Consider the following 19262-nt stretch of genomic DNA (forward strand, 5'->3'; position numbering starts at 1 on the left):
AGCTTGATTGGAATGTACTAATTAAGAACAAATTTAAAACCGCAATGATAATTAAAATTAACAAAAATCTATATAAGCACAAGAAATATCATTATTTTTTTGCAAAATAAATAATCATCCAAGTAGATTTCTTTGTAATCTTATATTTCGTTTATAATAAATGCAAACTAAATCATTAAGTTGCAGTTAGTTAGAATACAACAAATTCCTTAAATATCATATTTACTTTATCTTCAGCTTTTGTTTTGATACGTAAAGCAATTATTTTGCGACTCCATATCCTTTAAACCTAAATTCTTAAGTTTTCTTTTAGCAAAAAAAAAGATTGTATATTTTTCAGCAGATTTCATATAATTTTCTGAATCTTATAATTTTGTGATTTAAGTTAAATCTTAAATTTATGATAATTTTTTAAAAAAATCAAAAGATCGTAGTTTTTAGAAGATATACTCAGCCTTATACAGATTATAAAATTTGTATACATGTAAGAGTTATATGAGAGATAATTGTTACTTGATAGTTTGATTTGTACATTTTCTATAAAAAAACGAAACCGTTTAAAGTATTTTTAATTTACAGAAAATCCTTATTTTTTTGTTAACAACAAAACAGACTAATATAGATTCTTCAAACCAAACTGGTGGCTCCGTATTCATATGGACGACAAACGACAGTTGTTTTATTGCATTGTGTGCGAGACTATCCGCTTTAAATTCTGCGTCTGTAGTATATTAATGAGTTCAAAACTATGTCTTCGAAATAACTTGTAAATAGTGGCCATTTTTCTGGTTCTGAAACCAACTAACCAAGAACAATCCATTGCAAATGTAACAGAAAACTGTCTTAGATTCCTCATACATTCTATTCTCCAAATGAGAGCATCTATTTCCGAATGAAGTGGCGGCTAGATCTTTGTATTTTTTACTCTCATTAAACCATCAAAACCTCCAGTGTATTATACAATCCTTAGCCCGAATAGATTTCCTAATCTTTCCAAGATCTATCTGTAAAACACTATTTACCCGATAGACGGTACTATCTCTGCCATTAGAGATAAAAATGATCTATTATCTGTGTAAGCGAAGTGCCTCGGCCCAGAATAACGACTCTGTTGCAGAAAACCTTTATAATAACACTTTAAAAGACATGTTACATATATACAATTCCTAGCTTTGCCAGAACGTACAGATCTCAGTTCAGAACTTATCAGTCCTAAAAGCAAAAAAAAAGAAAATCTTACTTTGTGCAGGGAAATAGCTGCAAGATTTTTTTAATCTACTGAAGGTTGCTAGCTCAACCAAGAAAAGATAATAAGATATGCATGGTGACTCTTCGAGGATGACAAAAACCAGTAGAGAAAAGAGATATGTAAAATATTCTAAGGTAAGGACAAATGAGTATGGTCGAATGAAATCTATGATTCTCCAAGAATAAACGTGCAAACATAAGTATTTTCAAAGATCTTCTACCCAAAGAAACAAAAATCTGTGAATTGCAGTAAAATAATAAGCATATTCCGTAATCTGAAAAATATTTTTGTTAATTATATAATCTCATCAGTAGAAAAACTGAAAAAGTAATGTATGCATTATTATTTGGTCATGATTCATAAAGGTAGACCCATAGCCAAAACCAAAACTAGGTAATGCACGTCGACTTGTTAACATAAAATATTCCATCTATTGTTAATAAATGATATTTAAAATTTGTGAATATAAAATTAAAATAATTAATTTTATATACTTTGTAAATAAAGTTATCCCAATGAGTTTTGACAGCATTTGCTTACCGTCAGACTTGAAAAATGTGATATTCTCTTTGTTTCATAATAAATATCACTTTAAATTTTTTATTTGATTCAAAATAAGTATCATTTTATAATTCCAATGTAATTTTGTATATTAAATCTATTTTTTGCCCATTTTGAATAAATAATAGATTTTTATTTAAATCCATTTTATTTAATTAATCATACATTAAATATAAATATACTAGTCAACTACAAAAAAATTTTAATCTCCGTGAAAATTGAAGTAATAATTAAACTTGAAAATGTAATCTCTTAATCCCTTTGATATTATTTGAAAAGTGATTTAACACATTTTTATTTTACTTGGACTTATGTGTTTTTTTGTATAATCATTTTACTAAAAATGTGACATATACCAGAAAATGATGACAAGATTTATGATTATATATAACATGAACAGTTACATTTTAATGTTCCATTATGTTATTAAATAATATAACAATAGAAATGTAACAATATTTTACAAACTTTGAAATATGATTTAATTCTATATTATACAATTATACAATGTTTATCATTAGAAATATTTTTAAAAATTTCTACCAAATTAAAAAATTATAAAATATAAGTCATAATACCATTAATTTCGTTTATATATCTACATATTTTAGAAATACTGTTTAGTTTTACTTTTTGATAAATATACAATCTTATATCAAATTTTTTAATTTATACAATTTAATTAAAATAAATAGATAAAAATATATCTAAGATTATAATTTTAAAAATAGTTTATTCTAATTTTATGTTTTAAATTAAATTTATATTAAAATATTAATAAAAATAATAAATCTAAAATAAAATAAAATTTTATTTTTAAATATAGATTAAGTTTATTCTTTATTGCCGCATATTGGTTCATAAGTTTTCTTTTTCTTTTGGGTTTTAAATAGAATCTTAACTATTCTACAAAATCGAGTGGTAAAAAGACAAGTTTGGGACGGCAACATGTTTCAAATTTGATTTAACTGTTATACAGAACTAACTCACATTATTCTTGACATCCACATGAATATGAGTTTTTACTTTTAATTCATTTGAATTCTTAGAAAAAAAAATTATCCATGAGATATACTTTGGAGATTAGTCTAAGTTCATCCGTGGGCCTAGGATAGAGAACCGTACCACTGTTGTATAACGGGTAAGAAAACAGAGTTAATAAGACATTTGTTTGTTACTGTTTTTGACTAAGGCATTTTCTGAGTTATGTTATTCTAATCCTAAATAGTAGAAGATACCTTCATATATATGGCTTATGTTAAAGCTTTTATGATAAATTGGATAAGCTGACTACGAACTAAACCAAGATCAGAATCATAGAAGCTTGATTGTTATTATTAGAAATGCAGGCATTTTATTTTTCATCGCTTATGTTAGTCATGAACATTGACATGCACTCTGCCGAGATACCCCAAATTAATAAATAAATAAATAACTCCTACAACTATATATAAACATATATATAACCACGAGTCAGTGATCGAGTGGTGCACGGCGTTTTATGGATTTCTAAAGGATTTGAATTCGAATTCGTCGCCTTCAAATTACCTGATTTATGGTCACTTGCCATGTGGAATTTCCGTCTTCGTGAACTCGTATACAATGCTTCGTGGAATTAGTCCGGGCTTCAGTCTGGATCCCCGCAGATATAAAAAAGAATATATATAAACATAAACAGATGACTTAGGGTTATAAAATTTAAATTCTGGATTGTTCTCGGTAAGTAGTATAAGGTTAAGCTGTCATCTCACCTCCCAAAACGGAAGAAGATAATATATAAATCAGATTATCTAAATATAAACTTAAAAAGAAAATAAAACTGAAAGTTCCGCTGGTAGAAAAGTTCGAATTCTGTTACGAGAGTTGGGATAGCAAACAAAAAAAACTGCCAGAATAGTTGTTCCCAAGGAAACAGAAGGCATGGTGAGACTGGATCTCCAATCAAACTCTTAGCTACTCTTATCGTAGCCAATCATACGTCGATCCCTCAATTGTTATGTATTTCCCTACCTTTCTCGTTATTTCTTATAAATATTTATACGAAGTTCTGAGTGGGGCTTAGCCATATTATCTCTGTCTAAATAATGCCTATTAGCCAAGAAAAAAAGTATATATGTTTTTTTTAACATAAGAAAAAAGAAAGTATATTAGGATGAACTTGTTTTGCTAAATCATCATGCAAATAGTTTAAAAGAAGAAAACTATCTTTAAGACATTGTAACTTATTCTTAGACCATTTCTATAGAAAATATCTGATAATAATACTTTCCTAGATGTTTTACTAACAAATTTTGATCGGTTGAAGATATATCAAATTTTCAGAAGCTGTATTTTATTATTATTATTATTCTTTTGTAAAATCTAGAACTAAAGTACTATTTTATCATGAATTAGATTTCTTTTTACAACACAAACACACAAAATTAATACCAAATTATAATTTGATTTGTATATGAGTATTTATATAAAAAACTGAAAACATGAACCTAACTGAAGACATAACATCAAAATATTAAGTATCCTAGTGGTTGAGAAATATATACAACTAAAACAGAAACATCATAGATAACTATTATTTTTCTTGTACTATATTACTGAAATTGCCATTAATTCATTAAGGGGGGGGGGGGGGGGGGGGGTTATTGGTTTAAGAATTTTTAAGGAATTATAAAATTTTAAAAATCCATGGTTATTGGTTTATGGATTTTAAAAATCTTTCCAAAATCCATTGTTATTGGTTTAAAGACTTTTAAATTCTATTCAAATTTTTTGTTATTCAAAAAATTTAGTTTTTATTGATTTTGCTATTCTATTAAATTCTATGGTTATTGGGAGTTGAATTCTTTATATATTTACTCATAAGCTAGACTTTGAAAATACCATGTCTACTCATAAGATTTCTGAAATCTGTGTACTAATAAAAACATTTCCTTACAGTATGATATATTTTTCTTGTTTGACATGTGATTTCCAGAAGATTTTTTTGTCGATTAGTTTCATATTTGGTGTGTTCTAACATAATCTATCATTTGTAAGAGTGATGTCTCAAAAAAACAAAAAGTCAATGAAAACTAGACTGTTAAAAATCTGCCATGTAGTACGAAGATAAAAAAATGACTATTTTCATAACAAATCAAAGAACAAACCATAATACAAAGAATCAATACCATAAAATGCATTTGTCTATGTGAACACACCAAACGATAATCTAATAGTGCCTCATCGAGATTCATTGTTGAAATTTTCTACAATATTTCTGTATATTACCTTAGAAGGATTTTTTTTTGAAAAACTACATTGTGCAAATTCTAAATAATCAATAACAATCTATAGAAATCAATACAAAATATTTGATAGAAATTTAGAAAACATTTGTGAAATCTCCTAAACTTTTAAAAATCTGTCAACTTCTAAAATTACTAAACTCTTTCCAAATTCTAGTTCCAATAACCCCCTAAGAATAGTTATGGAAACCAACATTATGCTACGAAGTAAAACCATTACCAACATTTTTCCCAAATAATGCATAATTAAACATGTTTCTAAACAATTTAATACTATTAAGTCACATCTTTTACCAGTTTAGTTACTAATTTTATATAATTTTTTGATAAAAAGAACTGATTAAAATCACATGAATATTTTATGAAGATTTTTTGAAAATATATATAACTAATTTTTAATAGGTTAAATACTAAAAGGTATTTATTTAATATAAAGAAAATAAAATGAAAAGTCAGCTAATTTGTATTTTTATAAATATTTCATTACAGCTAAAATAAGTTTATATGAAAATATTAATAAATAGAGTAATTTACATCAAATAAGTTCATAATAAAAAATTTAAAAATATATTTTGTAAAAAATAATTTTACGATGCACATATCAATATCTAGTTGTTATTATTGGAACTATATCTAGGTTCTAGTCTCCTTTGTCGCAAATTATATACTTTATGTTAAAAAAATAAAGATACAATTAAATGTTTACTTCTGTTAACTATCTAAAATACAAAATAATATACTTTGATAATTCACTATCATCAATTGATTAAACAAAAAGTAGAGTAATTAATATGTAGTTTTAAATTAATGTAGTTAAATTTACATTGTTATGTTTTTAAGAAAAAGTTTTTGACCTTTTATTTTCAAAATAAAATATGTGATGAACAAAATTTGTTAAATCCATTAATTATTTTGATTACCATATTAGAACTAACTAATTCTAACAAGTAAGAAAGTGAGTTTCCTAACCATTTAAAACATCTTTAGTGGCCAACAGACCCAACATGAATTTCAATGAGTAAGACTTATCCTTGACTTCGACAGATATGGTGAATTTTCAACCATTAGATTACCACGGTTAGTTAAAATTGTTATCTTCTAACTTTTTCTTTACATGATTTTCTTAGAGTATTGAAACTTGCTGCTCTTTCTCTTGTATAAATAGCCCATCAACCCCCTATAAACCATTAGGCCTACAACATTCCACCAAACAAAAGAGTCCAAGGCCATGAAGCTAACTTCTCTCGTCCCTCTCCTCTTTATTGTCCCCCTCTTAGCCTCTTGCTCTGAACAAAAACAGGTTCTTATTAGTTTCTATTATAAACGTTAAATTAACCATTCTACAATCCACACTTTAATTTGCAGTGATTCTGGATTCCAAATATGCATGCTAACATATTCAATTCAAATTCCAATATTTTTCTTGATCAATTCCTCTCACATTTCTATTAAATTTTTGATAGTTTTTTTTTTTGTAGGTGTATATTGTCTATTTTGGAGAACATAAAGGTGATAAAGCTTTACACGAAATTGAAGAACACCATCATTCTTATCTTCAGTCGGTTAAAGAATCTGAAGAAGAAGCCAAATTATCGCTATTGTATAGCTACAAACATAGCATCAACGGCTTTGCAGCTGAGCTAACTCCTGATGAAGCCTCTAAACTAGAAAGTAAGTAAAAAGTGAAACAAGAAAACAAATGCTATTTTGCTATGATTGAAAAAGGGAATTAGCTTCAACAGAATCTTGTTGACTCTTATGTATTCTTTTATATCAGAACTGGAGGAGGTTATTTCCGTAATCGAGAGTCACCCAAGAAAATATGAAACGCATACTACACGGTCATGGGAATTTGTAGGACTGGAGGAGGAGGAAACTGATGGCGATGAGGTTCAACGTCACAAAAACGATGCGGACGATCGTTTTCGTGTTGGAAGAAAGTTCTTGAAGCAGGCAAAACATGGAGATGGAATCATCGTCGGTGTCCTCGACAGTGGTAAGTTAAGCTGTCTCTACTGAATATTTAGAATATTATTGTTTTCTGTTAGTTACAAAATACGAAAATAGTTGTTTTTTAAGCTGTCAGTATTATATTTTGGGGGGGGGGGGGGGGGGTAACTGGGTAAGCGAGACCATTTTTCCGTTACATATTACTTACTTGTTATTTCTAGTTAGTATTATAAATTTATAATCAATTGTCATTTGCAAAATTAAAAAAAAAATTAGAATTGTTGACCTAGTTAAATTAAAACGTTCTAGTTTATAGATATTTTCAGTTTTTCCGTTAACGATATTTGGATAAAGTGAATAGTAAAGAATCAATCTTATAATTCGTGTGAACCTTTGTTTGTGTGTTATATCTTTACCTTGTATTTTGGCTCGTCTCTTGTTCTGTTCCTTCACGCTCGCACAGACGCATATAGGAGCCGAGATAACAGCCATAAGATGGGGGGATTTCGATATTTAGATAATATTAATATTTATTGAATCGGGGAATAATTACTGTTATCATGTTGATGGAAGACGTATACCAAACTTAACTGGACCTAACTCCAACGTTGATATTTGAATCTTTACGTGACTAGAACATAAAGAGTTGCGTTATGATCAAGAAATTCAAGATTCAAGGCAATTTCTAATTTATCTTCTTACATATTTTGGTTTCATATCATTATAATATTAAAAGAATATCATTAATCCATCATTGCCAACTTGTAGAGAATAATTTGGTTTTTTCTCATATTTCTTTTTGTAAAATAAAAGGGGTGTGGCCAGAATCAAAGAGTTTCAGTGACAAAGGAATGGGACCCGTTCCAGAATCATGGAAAGGAATCTGCCAAACCGGAATTGCCTTCAACTCTTCTCATTGCAACCGGTAAAGATCATTTCTCCTTTTTCTCTAAGCAAATATAAATATCTTCACTTTGTTTATTAGTAAATATATTGTTTTGTGACAAATTAGAAAATAAAATATCTTGACAAAATTATTGATCGTTTTAAATATTCACTTAATGTTACTTCAGCTACATATGTACAGTTTCTTTATTTTGACTGTCAAACAAATAGCTGTAGGTTCTTTTGAGATACAAAGGATGTTGGCATCTGTATATCTATAATATAGACTGTAGATTATAGATACATATACGTGGCATTTTTTATCTAGTTCTATGACTGAAATTAGTCAAATTTTAAGCCCCAAAAAGCCAAATATGTAAAACCAAGAAAGAAAAGGGAAAAATATTTTGACAAGAATTAGAAATAGATTAAGAAAGTAATACACGTCTATATCATCTTTGGTTCTTTAGCAAAGATCCAATGAACCATATGCTCAGTGCGAGAACCTTCTTTCTTCATATGATGTGATATGTTGTTCAGTATTGATCGTCAAGGCCCTTTGCATATGAAAATGTAAGTTTGTGAATAGTGATATTAGTTAGTTCTGACTGATGGGAGCTTTTAAATGTCAGAGTCCTGAAACTAATTCACGTTTTCTCAGTTATATGTATAATTATAAGTTATAACCGTAGGTTTTATAATATAGTACGTATAACTGGCATAATAGCATTTTTTCAAAAAAAAAAAAAAAACTGGCATAATAGCATATCGTCATTCGACCCATGCAATAAAGCAGACAAATATTTTCCTCTTAAAATTTTCAGGTTGATATATTCTTAAGAGAATAATCAGTAAAAAAATATTGTAAATATTGTGAAATCTCAAAGACATTCAGAATAATACATCATTCAACATATTTTATTCTTTTAATTAGACAACGTAAATCATTATGCAATACTGCAAATCTATTCACCACATATTTTTTTAAAAATGAATTATTTAAATATTTTACAATTAAGGTATATGTAAGGATTCCATTATATTATAACATGCAATTTTACTTTTTCAAGATATAGCAACGTTTCCCATAGAAGGGATAGTTTTGTGACTTCCACTGTCCAAAACATTAGGTCACAGTCTCAGTGTTTTGTTCGGTTGCTATAATTGATCCCAACTTTTAAGCTTCTGCGACATCGTTCACGAGTCTTCATTCTTACTTTATTATATTAATTAATATATAAAATAAATATATGTATATAAAATAAATTTATATACTTGTTGCGAACAGCTACATTTTATGTTAGAAGAAGAATAGAAAAAAACGTTTTGAGGCAAATATCTGTTTAAGGCTTTTTATTATTGATGTGATAATAACTTACAAATCTTTAGACTCATATTTATAAAGTCTCAAAAAATCTGATTTTTTTTTTCCAATAGAAATAGTAATTTTACTAAATCGATGTCAACCTTAATAGCGAGTTTATCTTCTTTGCGTCTACGAGTGCTGAGCATTTTACTGGTTTATCAAAAATTTAAGACACACAGATGGAACAATATATATGCATATAGTATAAAATAAATAAATTAACTTTTTACAAAATATAAAATTATTAGAATTATTTACTCTGCGGAGTCTTACTGTTCACCTATGTAAAGACTGCCATAAAATCGTACAAATAAAAATAAATATATATTGGCTATTTTGATACATGAAATTGAAACTTTGGTATCTAGATAAGCTTTGGTTCTTTTATAACAAGCTTTGGTAATATATGTAAGGGACAAAAACTTATTTGATTCTTTCTAGATAATATTGGACACCCGTGACTTCTCTCTTGTTTGCTTTATAATCAAATTCAAATCTAATGTTTATAATTTCAGTGTGTGCCCGGGTTTACGTGTCTATATGTTTAACATATCAAGGATTCATTATTTGTGTGCTTGTGCATGCTGAAGACAACTTATAAAAACAATTTATTTATGCCGGTTTGATTGAAGTTGTATATGTATATCTATCAAGTCGTCTTTGTGTCGTGATAATTTTTAATTTTTTTAATTATTCAGTGATTTGGATTTGACACAAAAGAATTAACAATTGCAACTTTGCATATTTTCACTAATTACAGTAAAATTATTGGAGCGAGGTATTACGTGAAAGGGTACGAAAAATATTACGGAGCGTTCAACGTTACAGCAAACAGAGACTTCTTGTCTCCACGGGACCCCGACGGACATGGATCCCACACGGCCTCTACCGCGGTTGGCAGGCGAGTCATCGGTGCCTCCGCACTTGGCGGTTTTGCCATGGGCTCGGCATCGGGTGGTGCACCATTAGCTCGTCTAGCTGTCTACAAAGCCTGTTGGGCCAAGCCCAACCAAGAAAAAGTGGACGGGAACGTATGTCTACAAGAAGACATGCTTGCAGCGATTGATGATGCTATCGCTGATGGGGTTCACGTGATCAGCGTTTCCATCGGGACTACGGACCCTTTGCCCTATTCCCAAGATGGAATCGCGATAGGAGCGTTGCATGCGGTTAAAAGAAATATCGTAGTTGCGGCTAGCGCGGGGAACTCAGGGCCGAAACCGGGGACTTTGTCAAATCCAGCGCCGTGGATTATTACCGTCGGAGCTAGTACTCTTGATCGGGCTTTCGTAGGCGGTCTGGTACTTGGTAATGGATATACAGTCAAGGTAATTACCCCACAATTTAAAAAAGTCAGTTTTTTTTTGGGTCAATGTCATATAAATAGTCTTTTATATATGCATGGTTTTCTTTTGTATAACATATAGTTTTCTTTTGTGTTATTTAGACGGAGTCAATAACAGCATTTAAAATGGAAAAATTTGCGCCTCTGGTGTATGCTGCTAATGTGTCTGTTCCCGGTATCGCACTGAATAACACATCGTAAGACTTGGTCGACTTTTATCAGGTTTGATAATTAATCTTATTTATTTTTGTATTTTAATTTGCTGGGTTTTGTTTCTTTGGTGAAGGCAATGCTTACCGAATTCACTTAAACCGGAGCTTGTGAATGGTAAAGTGGTTTTATGTTTAAGAGGAGCCGGTTCAAGAATTGGTAAAGGTATGGAGGTAAAACGAGCCGGAGGAGTTGGTATGATTCTCGGGAATTCTCTGGCTAACGGCAATGAAATCCCTTCAGACTCTCACTTTGTTGCCACAGCTGCCGTTACCCCTACCGTGGTTGAAAAAATTATTGACTACATCAAAACCGATAAAACCCCGATAGCTTTCATCAAAGCGGGGACTACAGTTTACAAAAACCAGCCAGCTCCTTTAATGACTGGGTTTTCTAGCCGCGGTCCGAACGTGGTAGATCCCAACATTCTAAAGGTAGTTTTGTTGCTTCTTTTAACTTAAGCAAACAAAAAACTACAATGAATCATGTCAAACTGAATCAGCCAGTTTATATATTTTACTATTTTACAGCCGGATATTACTGCACCGGGACTGAATATACTTGCTGCCTGGAGCGGAGCAGATTCACCGAGCAAACTTTGGGTAGATCAAAGAGTTGCTGATTATAATATCTACACTGGAACTTCAATGTCTTGTCCTCATGTTTCTGGTGCAATTGCTCTTCTAAAAGCTATTCATCCCAAATGGAGTAGCGCTGCTATAAGATCTGCTCTTATGACCACTGGTAAACAAACAAACAAAAAACACTCGATTATTTGGCTGGTTCGGTTTACCTAACTGAAATCTTTTTAACTGTCTTTGAGTTGTACTTTAATGTGCTTCTTGTAATTGTTATAGCTTGGATGACGAATGATGAGAAGAAACTGATCCAAGACACTAATGGTTTACCAGCGAACCCATTTGCGCTTGGGTCAGGACATTTCAGACCTACCAAAGCTGCCGATCCAGGTTTAGTCTACGATGCATCATACCGAGCTTATCTTCTCTATGGTTGCTCGGTTGGTTTTACCAATATTGACCCAACATTCAAATGTCCTACTAAAGTCCCTCCCGGTTATAACCTTAATTATCCGTCAATCGCAATTCCGAATCTCAACAAGACGGTGACCGTTAAAAGAACGGTTACAAATGTTGGAAATGGTAACTCAACAAGCACTTATATATTCAGTGCTCAATCGCCAGTGGGTGTCTCGGTTAAGGCTAAACCGAGTGTGTTGTCATTCAACCGGATTGGTCAAAAGAAACGGTTTAAAATCGTGGTCACGGTAAGGAAGGACAAGAGTCACAAGACAATGAATGGGACTGAAAAGGGTCAATACTTATTCGGATGGTTTAGTTGGACAGATAAGTACCATGTTGTGAAGAGTCCAATTGCTGTTTCTTTAGCTTGATTGTTGTTTTCTTATTTGGGTTGTTTCGTTGGTTTGGATTTTAGAGGGGTTAAAGACTTAAAGTGAAAGAAATAGAAAGACCTTTTTCTAATCACTCTATAGACTCCTTTATGTGGTCAAACCAAATAAGTGTTCTTATAGCTTACTTGTTTTCTTATGCTTTGTGAAGATGGGTGTACGAAACAAAACTATAAATACTTTGAGTTACTTGGATTGGGCACATGAATATGAGTTGACCAAGAAGCATATATAGCTATAATTACTTCGTCACATGATTCACCTTTCATGGAGACGAATTTCTCTCTGCCTTCTCTTTCTGGTATCTCTCTTAACTTCATGTGCTAAAGAGAAACAGGTTATTATATTTTCTATTGAAAAATTAATTAACCTGTTCAACACTATAATTTGCAGTGAATCTTAATTCAAGTTTCCAAATAAGCATCGTCAATTCTTAGCTTAACGTGTTCAAATCCCATATTATTTCTAGTATAATGTTCAACAGTTGAACGATTAATTTATTTAATAGTTCCCCGATTCTTGAATCGTCATTTTTTAAGTTTGTGTTGAACGATTGATCGTCTGTTTCTTTACCAACATCAAATATGCAAAAGTTTTCATTCAACAAAGGAATATGCCGTTAACTAACACCACCACGTAATCGCATAAGAAAGCGACTGTTGCGGACAAAACAAACACGTGAGCAATGGAGAAACCCAAAGCCTGATGATGTTATTTTTGTGCGGACGTTTAAGATAACTTAGATTGTGTTATGAGACAAGTGTTGGATAGAATTGGTTTAAGCGTGCAAACACATAGAAGCGTGAGCCATGAGCTTGAAGTTGAGATGGAAATCGCGTAATGCGTTTCCTCCGGACGCGCCGCGGGAATCGTTTTTGTCTTCATACCGACTCAACTTCTTTCCTAATCGTTGCGATTTTGCTGTTGGAGATACTCAATTAATTTTGTTGCTTTAAATATTCTTGAATAATTAATCTAAAAATATTCTCATTCAATAATTCAGATTCTCAACTGATAATTCCATAAAAATGGCAAAATAGCTCCAAGGTTCGACAAGATTTAAATAATCACACCATTTAAGAAGACATGTTTAGTCATTAAACAGTTCTTTACATTTAATTAATGACTACATAGTCAAAATTAAATTAGTTATATTACTTTCTCTTTTCAGTATTTATAGAAATCTATTGAAAGACTTTTAAGTTAGTTAGAAAAAGAATTTTGAGTTAATTTATATGAATCATGGCTGTGTCACAAGTAAAAATGAATCAGATAATTTTTTATAAAATCTAACCCGATGCACTATTATTTACTTGCTCTACAAGAAAATATGTAAACTTAGCCTAGTTGTCCTTGTAAAATAATAACACTCTGGGTTGACAAAAAAAAAACACTCTGGAAATTAGGGCTGGGCATTCGGGTACCCATTCGGGTTTCGGTTCAGTCCATTCGGGTTTCGGGTTTTCGGAGTCAAAGATTTCAGCCCCATTTGGATATTTCTAAATTTCGGTTCGGGTCCGGTTCGGATCTTTGCGGGTTCGGTTCGGGTTCGGATAACCCATTTAAAATGTTTTTAAATTTTCAAAATTCATTATATACTTTAAATTTTCAAAATATATAAGAAAAATAATATATTACATATAAATTTTCATAACATATATGTCAAAATACCTTAATTTAACATATAAATTGGTTTTCTTTGAATATTTGGATAAAGAATCAATAGATATTTAACTATTTTGGTGTTTTCAGTATACTTTATCTATTTTAAACATTTACTTTTGACTATTTGCGTATATTTTCCGAGTATTTTGGAAAACTTAAAGGTATCTTATATATTTTTAATATTTTTAATATACATTATATATAAAATAATGTATATATTTAAGTATATAAATTTATTTCGGATACATTCGGGTACCCAAAATATTTCGGTTCGGATCGGGTTCGGTTTCGGTTTTTTAAATACCGAAATTTTGAACCCGTTCGGATATTTAATCAATTTCGGTTCGGATTCAGTGCTACTTTTTCGGATCGGGTTCGGTTCAGTTTTTCTGGTTCGGATTTTTTGCCCAGCCCTACTGGAAATCATGAATAATTAGTCAATAAACTCAAAAATTAATTATTAGCTAATTAATCAAGTTATACATGGCAATGAGGTGCGTGATGATGAAGCTTCGTGAGTATGAGATGAAGCTTCCACGTATTTCACACAGAAAGATCGTATCGTGATGACGTCATCACATGCAACACTAGTTTTAACTACACGTACACGTATATATACAAACACATGTATATACATACACATTTATGTACGTAGATCTTACGTGTAAGACACAATATTCTCTTCTTTCGACATACGTCTCAGTGACTCATCTCTATAAATTTCATTTAACCCATTGTGGTATTCTCTTCTCCATCGTTCATCAGTAATCTCTCTTAACTGTTTTTCTCTCGTCTTCTCGGAAAAATATACTATTTTTCTCTCAAGAATCTTTGATATTCCAATGTCAGAAGAATATCAAGAATCAGACATTATATTTTCCGACCAATCCTCAATCCAAGAGTGTAACCGGAAAACTAAGTTCTCTAACATCAGTAACGACGAGAAGGGCACGAGAAGTCGGATGACGGCGGATAAAACATCTCCGGTGAGTATTCCGGTGAATCGTTTAAGGCTTAAGGAACGGGAAACGACGGAGGAGGAGTTGGAGGAGGATAAAACTCCTCCGCATGTTATTATCGAAAGAAGAATGAAAGAGCAAATAGCGTTTTCCCTCTGTACACTTAAAGGAAGAGACCTGAATCGTCACCGGAACTCCGTTCTTAGGATGACCGGTTTCTTAGAGGCTTGATTTATTTAACCGGCCGGTTCATTTTGTACTATTTAAACAGTTGACCGGTCTTTCTTTCGGGTGTGTGTTTTGGACGAATCCCTGGCATGTCTTGTAGTATAAGGACTTGTTTTAATGTTTTTTGAACATTGAATTGTTTTAATGTTTTGAGTCCTGTTCTTTTTTATTTTTTTCTTAAATTGTTGATTTGGTTGATTGAGAAGAGGAAATCCTCAATATAATGTTTTATTAAATACATAAATTGGATTTTAGGATTGATGGTTGAGTAATTGGTTTCTTGGCTTATGGATTTCGTCTCTTGCTAAGCTGAGATGGATGCATATCTATTCTATTAAAAGAGAAACATTCTGAAAAAATCTACCTATGCAAGGTTACTGCACCCATTCATTTAAATGTTACACTTATATTTTGCCCAATATTGTTACCGTGTATTACTCAACCTATATGTCGATTTCTTTTCTAATGCCCCCACAACTTTCGTGATATGAAATGGCCCAACCCAATATCTATGTTTTTTATAGCTGGTCATTGTTTGGTATCCGATAATCTTAGGCCCAATACAATTTCAATTTTTTTTAAATGGATCAAAATTAATACCATCAAAGCTTATACAAATACATCTTATTAACCATACTATATACAAAGTTCTAAATCTCTTCCAATGTATCAGTTTAGATGGAGAATGCAGCCATATTATTACCATTACGTGTCTTCTTCTCCAATATGAAAAATCCTACATCAAAAGTACAAAATGTCAATTACTCAAAACCATTACACCTATCTAGACATTGTTTAATATAGCTGGCTAAATAATCCAATTATACCAAATATACTATGACATCTGAACCATTAAACCATGAAATATTCTAAAATGATTAACAGCCAACAGTATATTGTACATACGATATTGAACACCAGATTTCCGAAAATATATCAATTATTCGGTGTACAAGTTTATTTAATATCTAGACGTTAAAAAAAGTTTATTTAATATCATAATTAATTTCGATCTCCTTATTTTTAATAATTAATAAGGAAACTTGATTTCTTGGTGTCCAAGTTTATTTAATATCATAATTAATTGGTGTACAAGTTTATTTAATATCATAATTAATTTCGATCTCCTTATCACCTAATTAGATTTTTATTGCTATATACTCGCAGTATATTCCTTAATCAACAAACTAACATCTATCTTATTAAAACAGAAACATTTTATTGGACATAACATTTATTTTGTAAGTTTTTAAATTAAATACACCTTTATACTTTATAGTTAAACTTACATTAAATCATTAATGTTTCTTTCTTTATATTACTATCTATGTTTCCAAACAATATATTTATTTCTATATACTACTATCAATGTTTCCAACAATATGTTTTTTTATACTACTATCAATGTTTCCAAACAATACAATAATTAATCTTAGTTATGTTATCTCTATCATTTTCTTTTTAAAATTTTATAGAAACGTCATAATTTCATAAATTTTAAAATAATGAACTTTAAAATTTGGAGTATAAGATTACAAATTATGAAATTATTACAATTTAAATCAAATTAGATTACATATCGGTCATCCAACAGTTCAATCGGTTAATCTCGGGTTTTAGTAATTTTTTTAATATGAATATTTTAAAAACCTAAATTGAATTGTCAGATCTCCGAATTAACCAGTATAATCACAATCGGGTTGAAGTTAAAAACATTGATTTAAATGCAAAAATATTTTAAATACACACTTTTAAAAATTACCAAAATATTTGTTAAGTTATTAGTGAAATTTTTCATCGTAAAATATTCCGCGCTTCCAAAGCGCGGGTCAAGATCTAGTATCTAATTAAATCTCCATAATATTTACCCTAAATTAGCGTAACCTACAACCTCTGTAGCCTCTCCTAATATAAATATAACATCGGTTTCCACCCTATACCTCAAACAAGTCTAAACACACCCAATGGCTAACAATTTGCAACTCTCTTTCTTGAACCAAATCAAACCCCGCTTTCTTGAACCAAATCAAACCACGCAAGACTGCTTGGCGCATAGAAGTGAAAATCCTCCATACATGGAGACATTTCATTAAAGATGTGGTAGAATCTTTGGAACTAATACTATCTGATGCAAATGTAAGTTTAACTTTCTATATTTTAAGATCCTACAAACAAAACTAAGAACCATATGCATAACAACATAGATATATTTTCATCAAAAGTTGGCAACTTGACCCAACTACTAAATGACAAAACTTTAAAGAAAATGACTTATCTGTTTTTATTGACGTTGAAAACAGTATAAATACTTCTGCAGCTCCATCAAACTGTCATTCCAATAAAATAAAATTTAACTCATGGCCGGCCAAAAAAAGACAACAATCAAACTCTTTAATTTTGTTCAACTGATATCAGACTTTTTTTTCAAATATAACATAATAATATGAAACAATAGTTAAATGTTTCCTACTTATCTTTTTGTTTTCCTACTGTTGTCTGGTTTCGGAAGTCACGTTGAAGTATGGTTTCATAAGTGAATACTTTCCAGCTATGGTTTGTATAAATCTGAAACAAATTCAAAGTTATAGATATTTAGTCTTAGATGTAATTCTGTTTTCTGAAATAGAAAAAGTTGTTCTTTTCTTGAGATATTCCCTTACACTCACTGTTGAGTTTGGTAACCCATCTGTTCTTTGAGAATATATATGTCGCTTCCAAGTTCCCCCATGTCGTTTGTAGAAACCTGAATTTGGAAATTAGAATCTTTAAGTGTAGATGCCATTCTATTTTACAAAACAACAAACATAAACAAATCTTTACCTTCACACGTTTGATATTCCGTAGGTAATTAAGGAATTTATCCATATTTGCCCTGCATATAAAAAATAAGAACCTATAAGAAGAAGAAAATGATTTCAATTACTATATATCAATCCATGTATCTGAATCTTACGATGTTGCCGTGTTTTTTTTTCTTTTCCATAGATATCGTATAACTGAAAACAGAAAGGATAATTAGGAATCCAAAATATATAGAATAACCAGAATATATATATTGATTTCAACAAATATAGAATCATGTAATAAGAACCGATAAATTTTTAATACAACAATGTAAATTAAAAAAAAATTGTGGTTTCTGCTGCGAACGCTTACATGCAAGGCGAGTTTGTTTCAGAATTTCTTCAAACAAATCAAAAATTATTTCAATTCGACCGATGTATACAAAATCAAATATACAAGAGTTGAGCTTTTGACCAACCGTAGAAAGAAGAGATAAGGAGAGAAGATTTACCATGGAATATCGGAGAGGAACGAGTCGACTGGCTGAGGTCGAGAGGATGAATAATGCATCGCCATCGGAGAGAAATTTGTTTTTTACTGTCTCGATCTGTTAAAAGTTAAAACAAGACACTTGATTTAGTTTATTGTCGGCAGAGAGAAATAGGTGTGTAGGCTTGGGCCTTTAACAAATCAATTTTCACTATTAAAACTCAATTAAGTTGAAAACAAAATTACAAACCCAATAAAATTCAGACCCATTTACAATAATCCTATTTAAATGGAATTAGTAAAAAAATAAATACTGGTTTAAGTAGTTAATGTCTATTTATTTTAAAAATTCTAAAATTGCATATGATACATTTTTATTGAATTTTCATAAATTTAAAATATCATGAGCTTTAGGTAACGGGTAATTTAGCTGGTTTGAATTTTGAAATAGGATAATTCATATAATTTTTAATATTTTGAATAAAAATATTAAGATAATTGTTTCTGTAATTTGATTTATAAAGAGAATTTTAAAGATTTTTAGGTTTTTTATAAATTAAATACAGGATATGCTCAGTTATTTATGAAATATGTTAGAAATCATTTACTGTTAATGTAGCCATCCATGATAGATTTTTTTAAAATTATATTTCACTCTCATTTATTCTATTAAAATAGACAAACCTGGTCTTAACAAAAACAGATTAAGACAATAGTTCTTATGCAAGTCAAATACATATTGATAGATTACGGTTTTTATTTATGGCCATTTTACCATATCCGTTTCATAATATCTTAATGTCACTATATCGGTTCAACTCCCGGTCTCACTAGGATATCCAAAAGTCAATGAAAATA

General features: G+C 30.4%; 2 protein-coding genes and 1 long non-coding RNA gene across 4 annotated transcripts; 2 read left to right on the plus strand and 1 right to left on the minus strand.

Moving 5' to 3' along the window:
• The first annotated feature begins 6242 nt into the window (after positions 1-6242).
• Positions 6243-12474, plus strand: LOC108827983 (subtilisin-like protease SBT5.6). The gene is made up of 9 exons (XM_018601514.2): positions 6243-6394; positions 6573-6765; positions 6872-7090; positions 7858-7969; positions 10056-10623; positions 10743-10837; positions 10927-11284; positions 11381-11594; positions 11708-12474. Exons 1-9 carry the CDS (start codon positions 6323-6325, stop codon positions 12259-12261), a joined length of 2385 nt encoding a protein of 794 aa, XP_018457016.1. The 5' UTR covers positions 6243-6322; the 3' UTR covers positions 12262-12474.
• Positions 12475-14652: 2178 nt separating this feature from the next.
• LOC108826541 (protein S40-2) lies at positions 14653-15397 on the plus strand. The gene has a single exon (XM_018599918.2). The coding sequence runs from the start codon at positions 14787-14789 to the stop codon at positions 15132-15134; it is 348 nt and encodes a 115-aa protein (XP_018455420.1). The 5' UTR covers positions 14653-14786; the 3' UTR covers positions 15135-15397.
• A 1818-nt stretch (positions 15398-17215) lies between these two features.
• On the minus strand, positions 17216-18534 carry LOC130499475 (uncharacterized). 2 transcript variants are annotated; one of them, XR_008938339.1, is made up of 6 exons: positions 18427-18534; positions 18085-18127; positions 17952-18003; positions 17798-17874; positions 17602-17696; positions 17216-17458 (listed from the first exon to the last, which is right to left on the minus strand). It is a non-coding gene; the product is annotated as an uncharacterized LOC130499475 (long non-coding RNA). The 2 variants fall into 2 exon arrangements; XR_008938338.1 differs by having other exon boundaries at positions 17792-17874.
• Positions 18535-19262: the final 728 nt, after the last annotated feature.

The sequence above is a fragment of the Raphanus sativus genome, chromosome 9 (assembly GCF_000801105.2).
Source record: "Raphanus sativus cultivar WK10039 chromosome 9, ASM80110v3, whole genome shotgun sequence".
In the NCBI taxonomy this organism is placed as follows: Eukaryota; Viridiplantae; Streptophyta; class Magnoliopsida; order Brassicales; family Brassicaceae; genus Raphanus; species Raphanus sativus.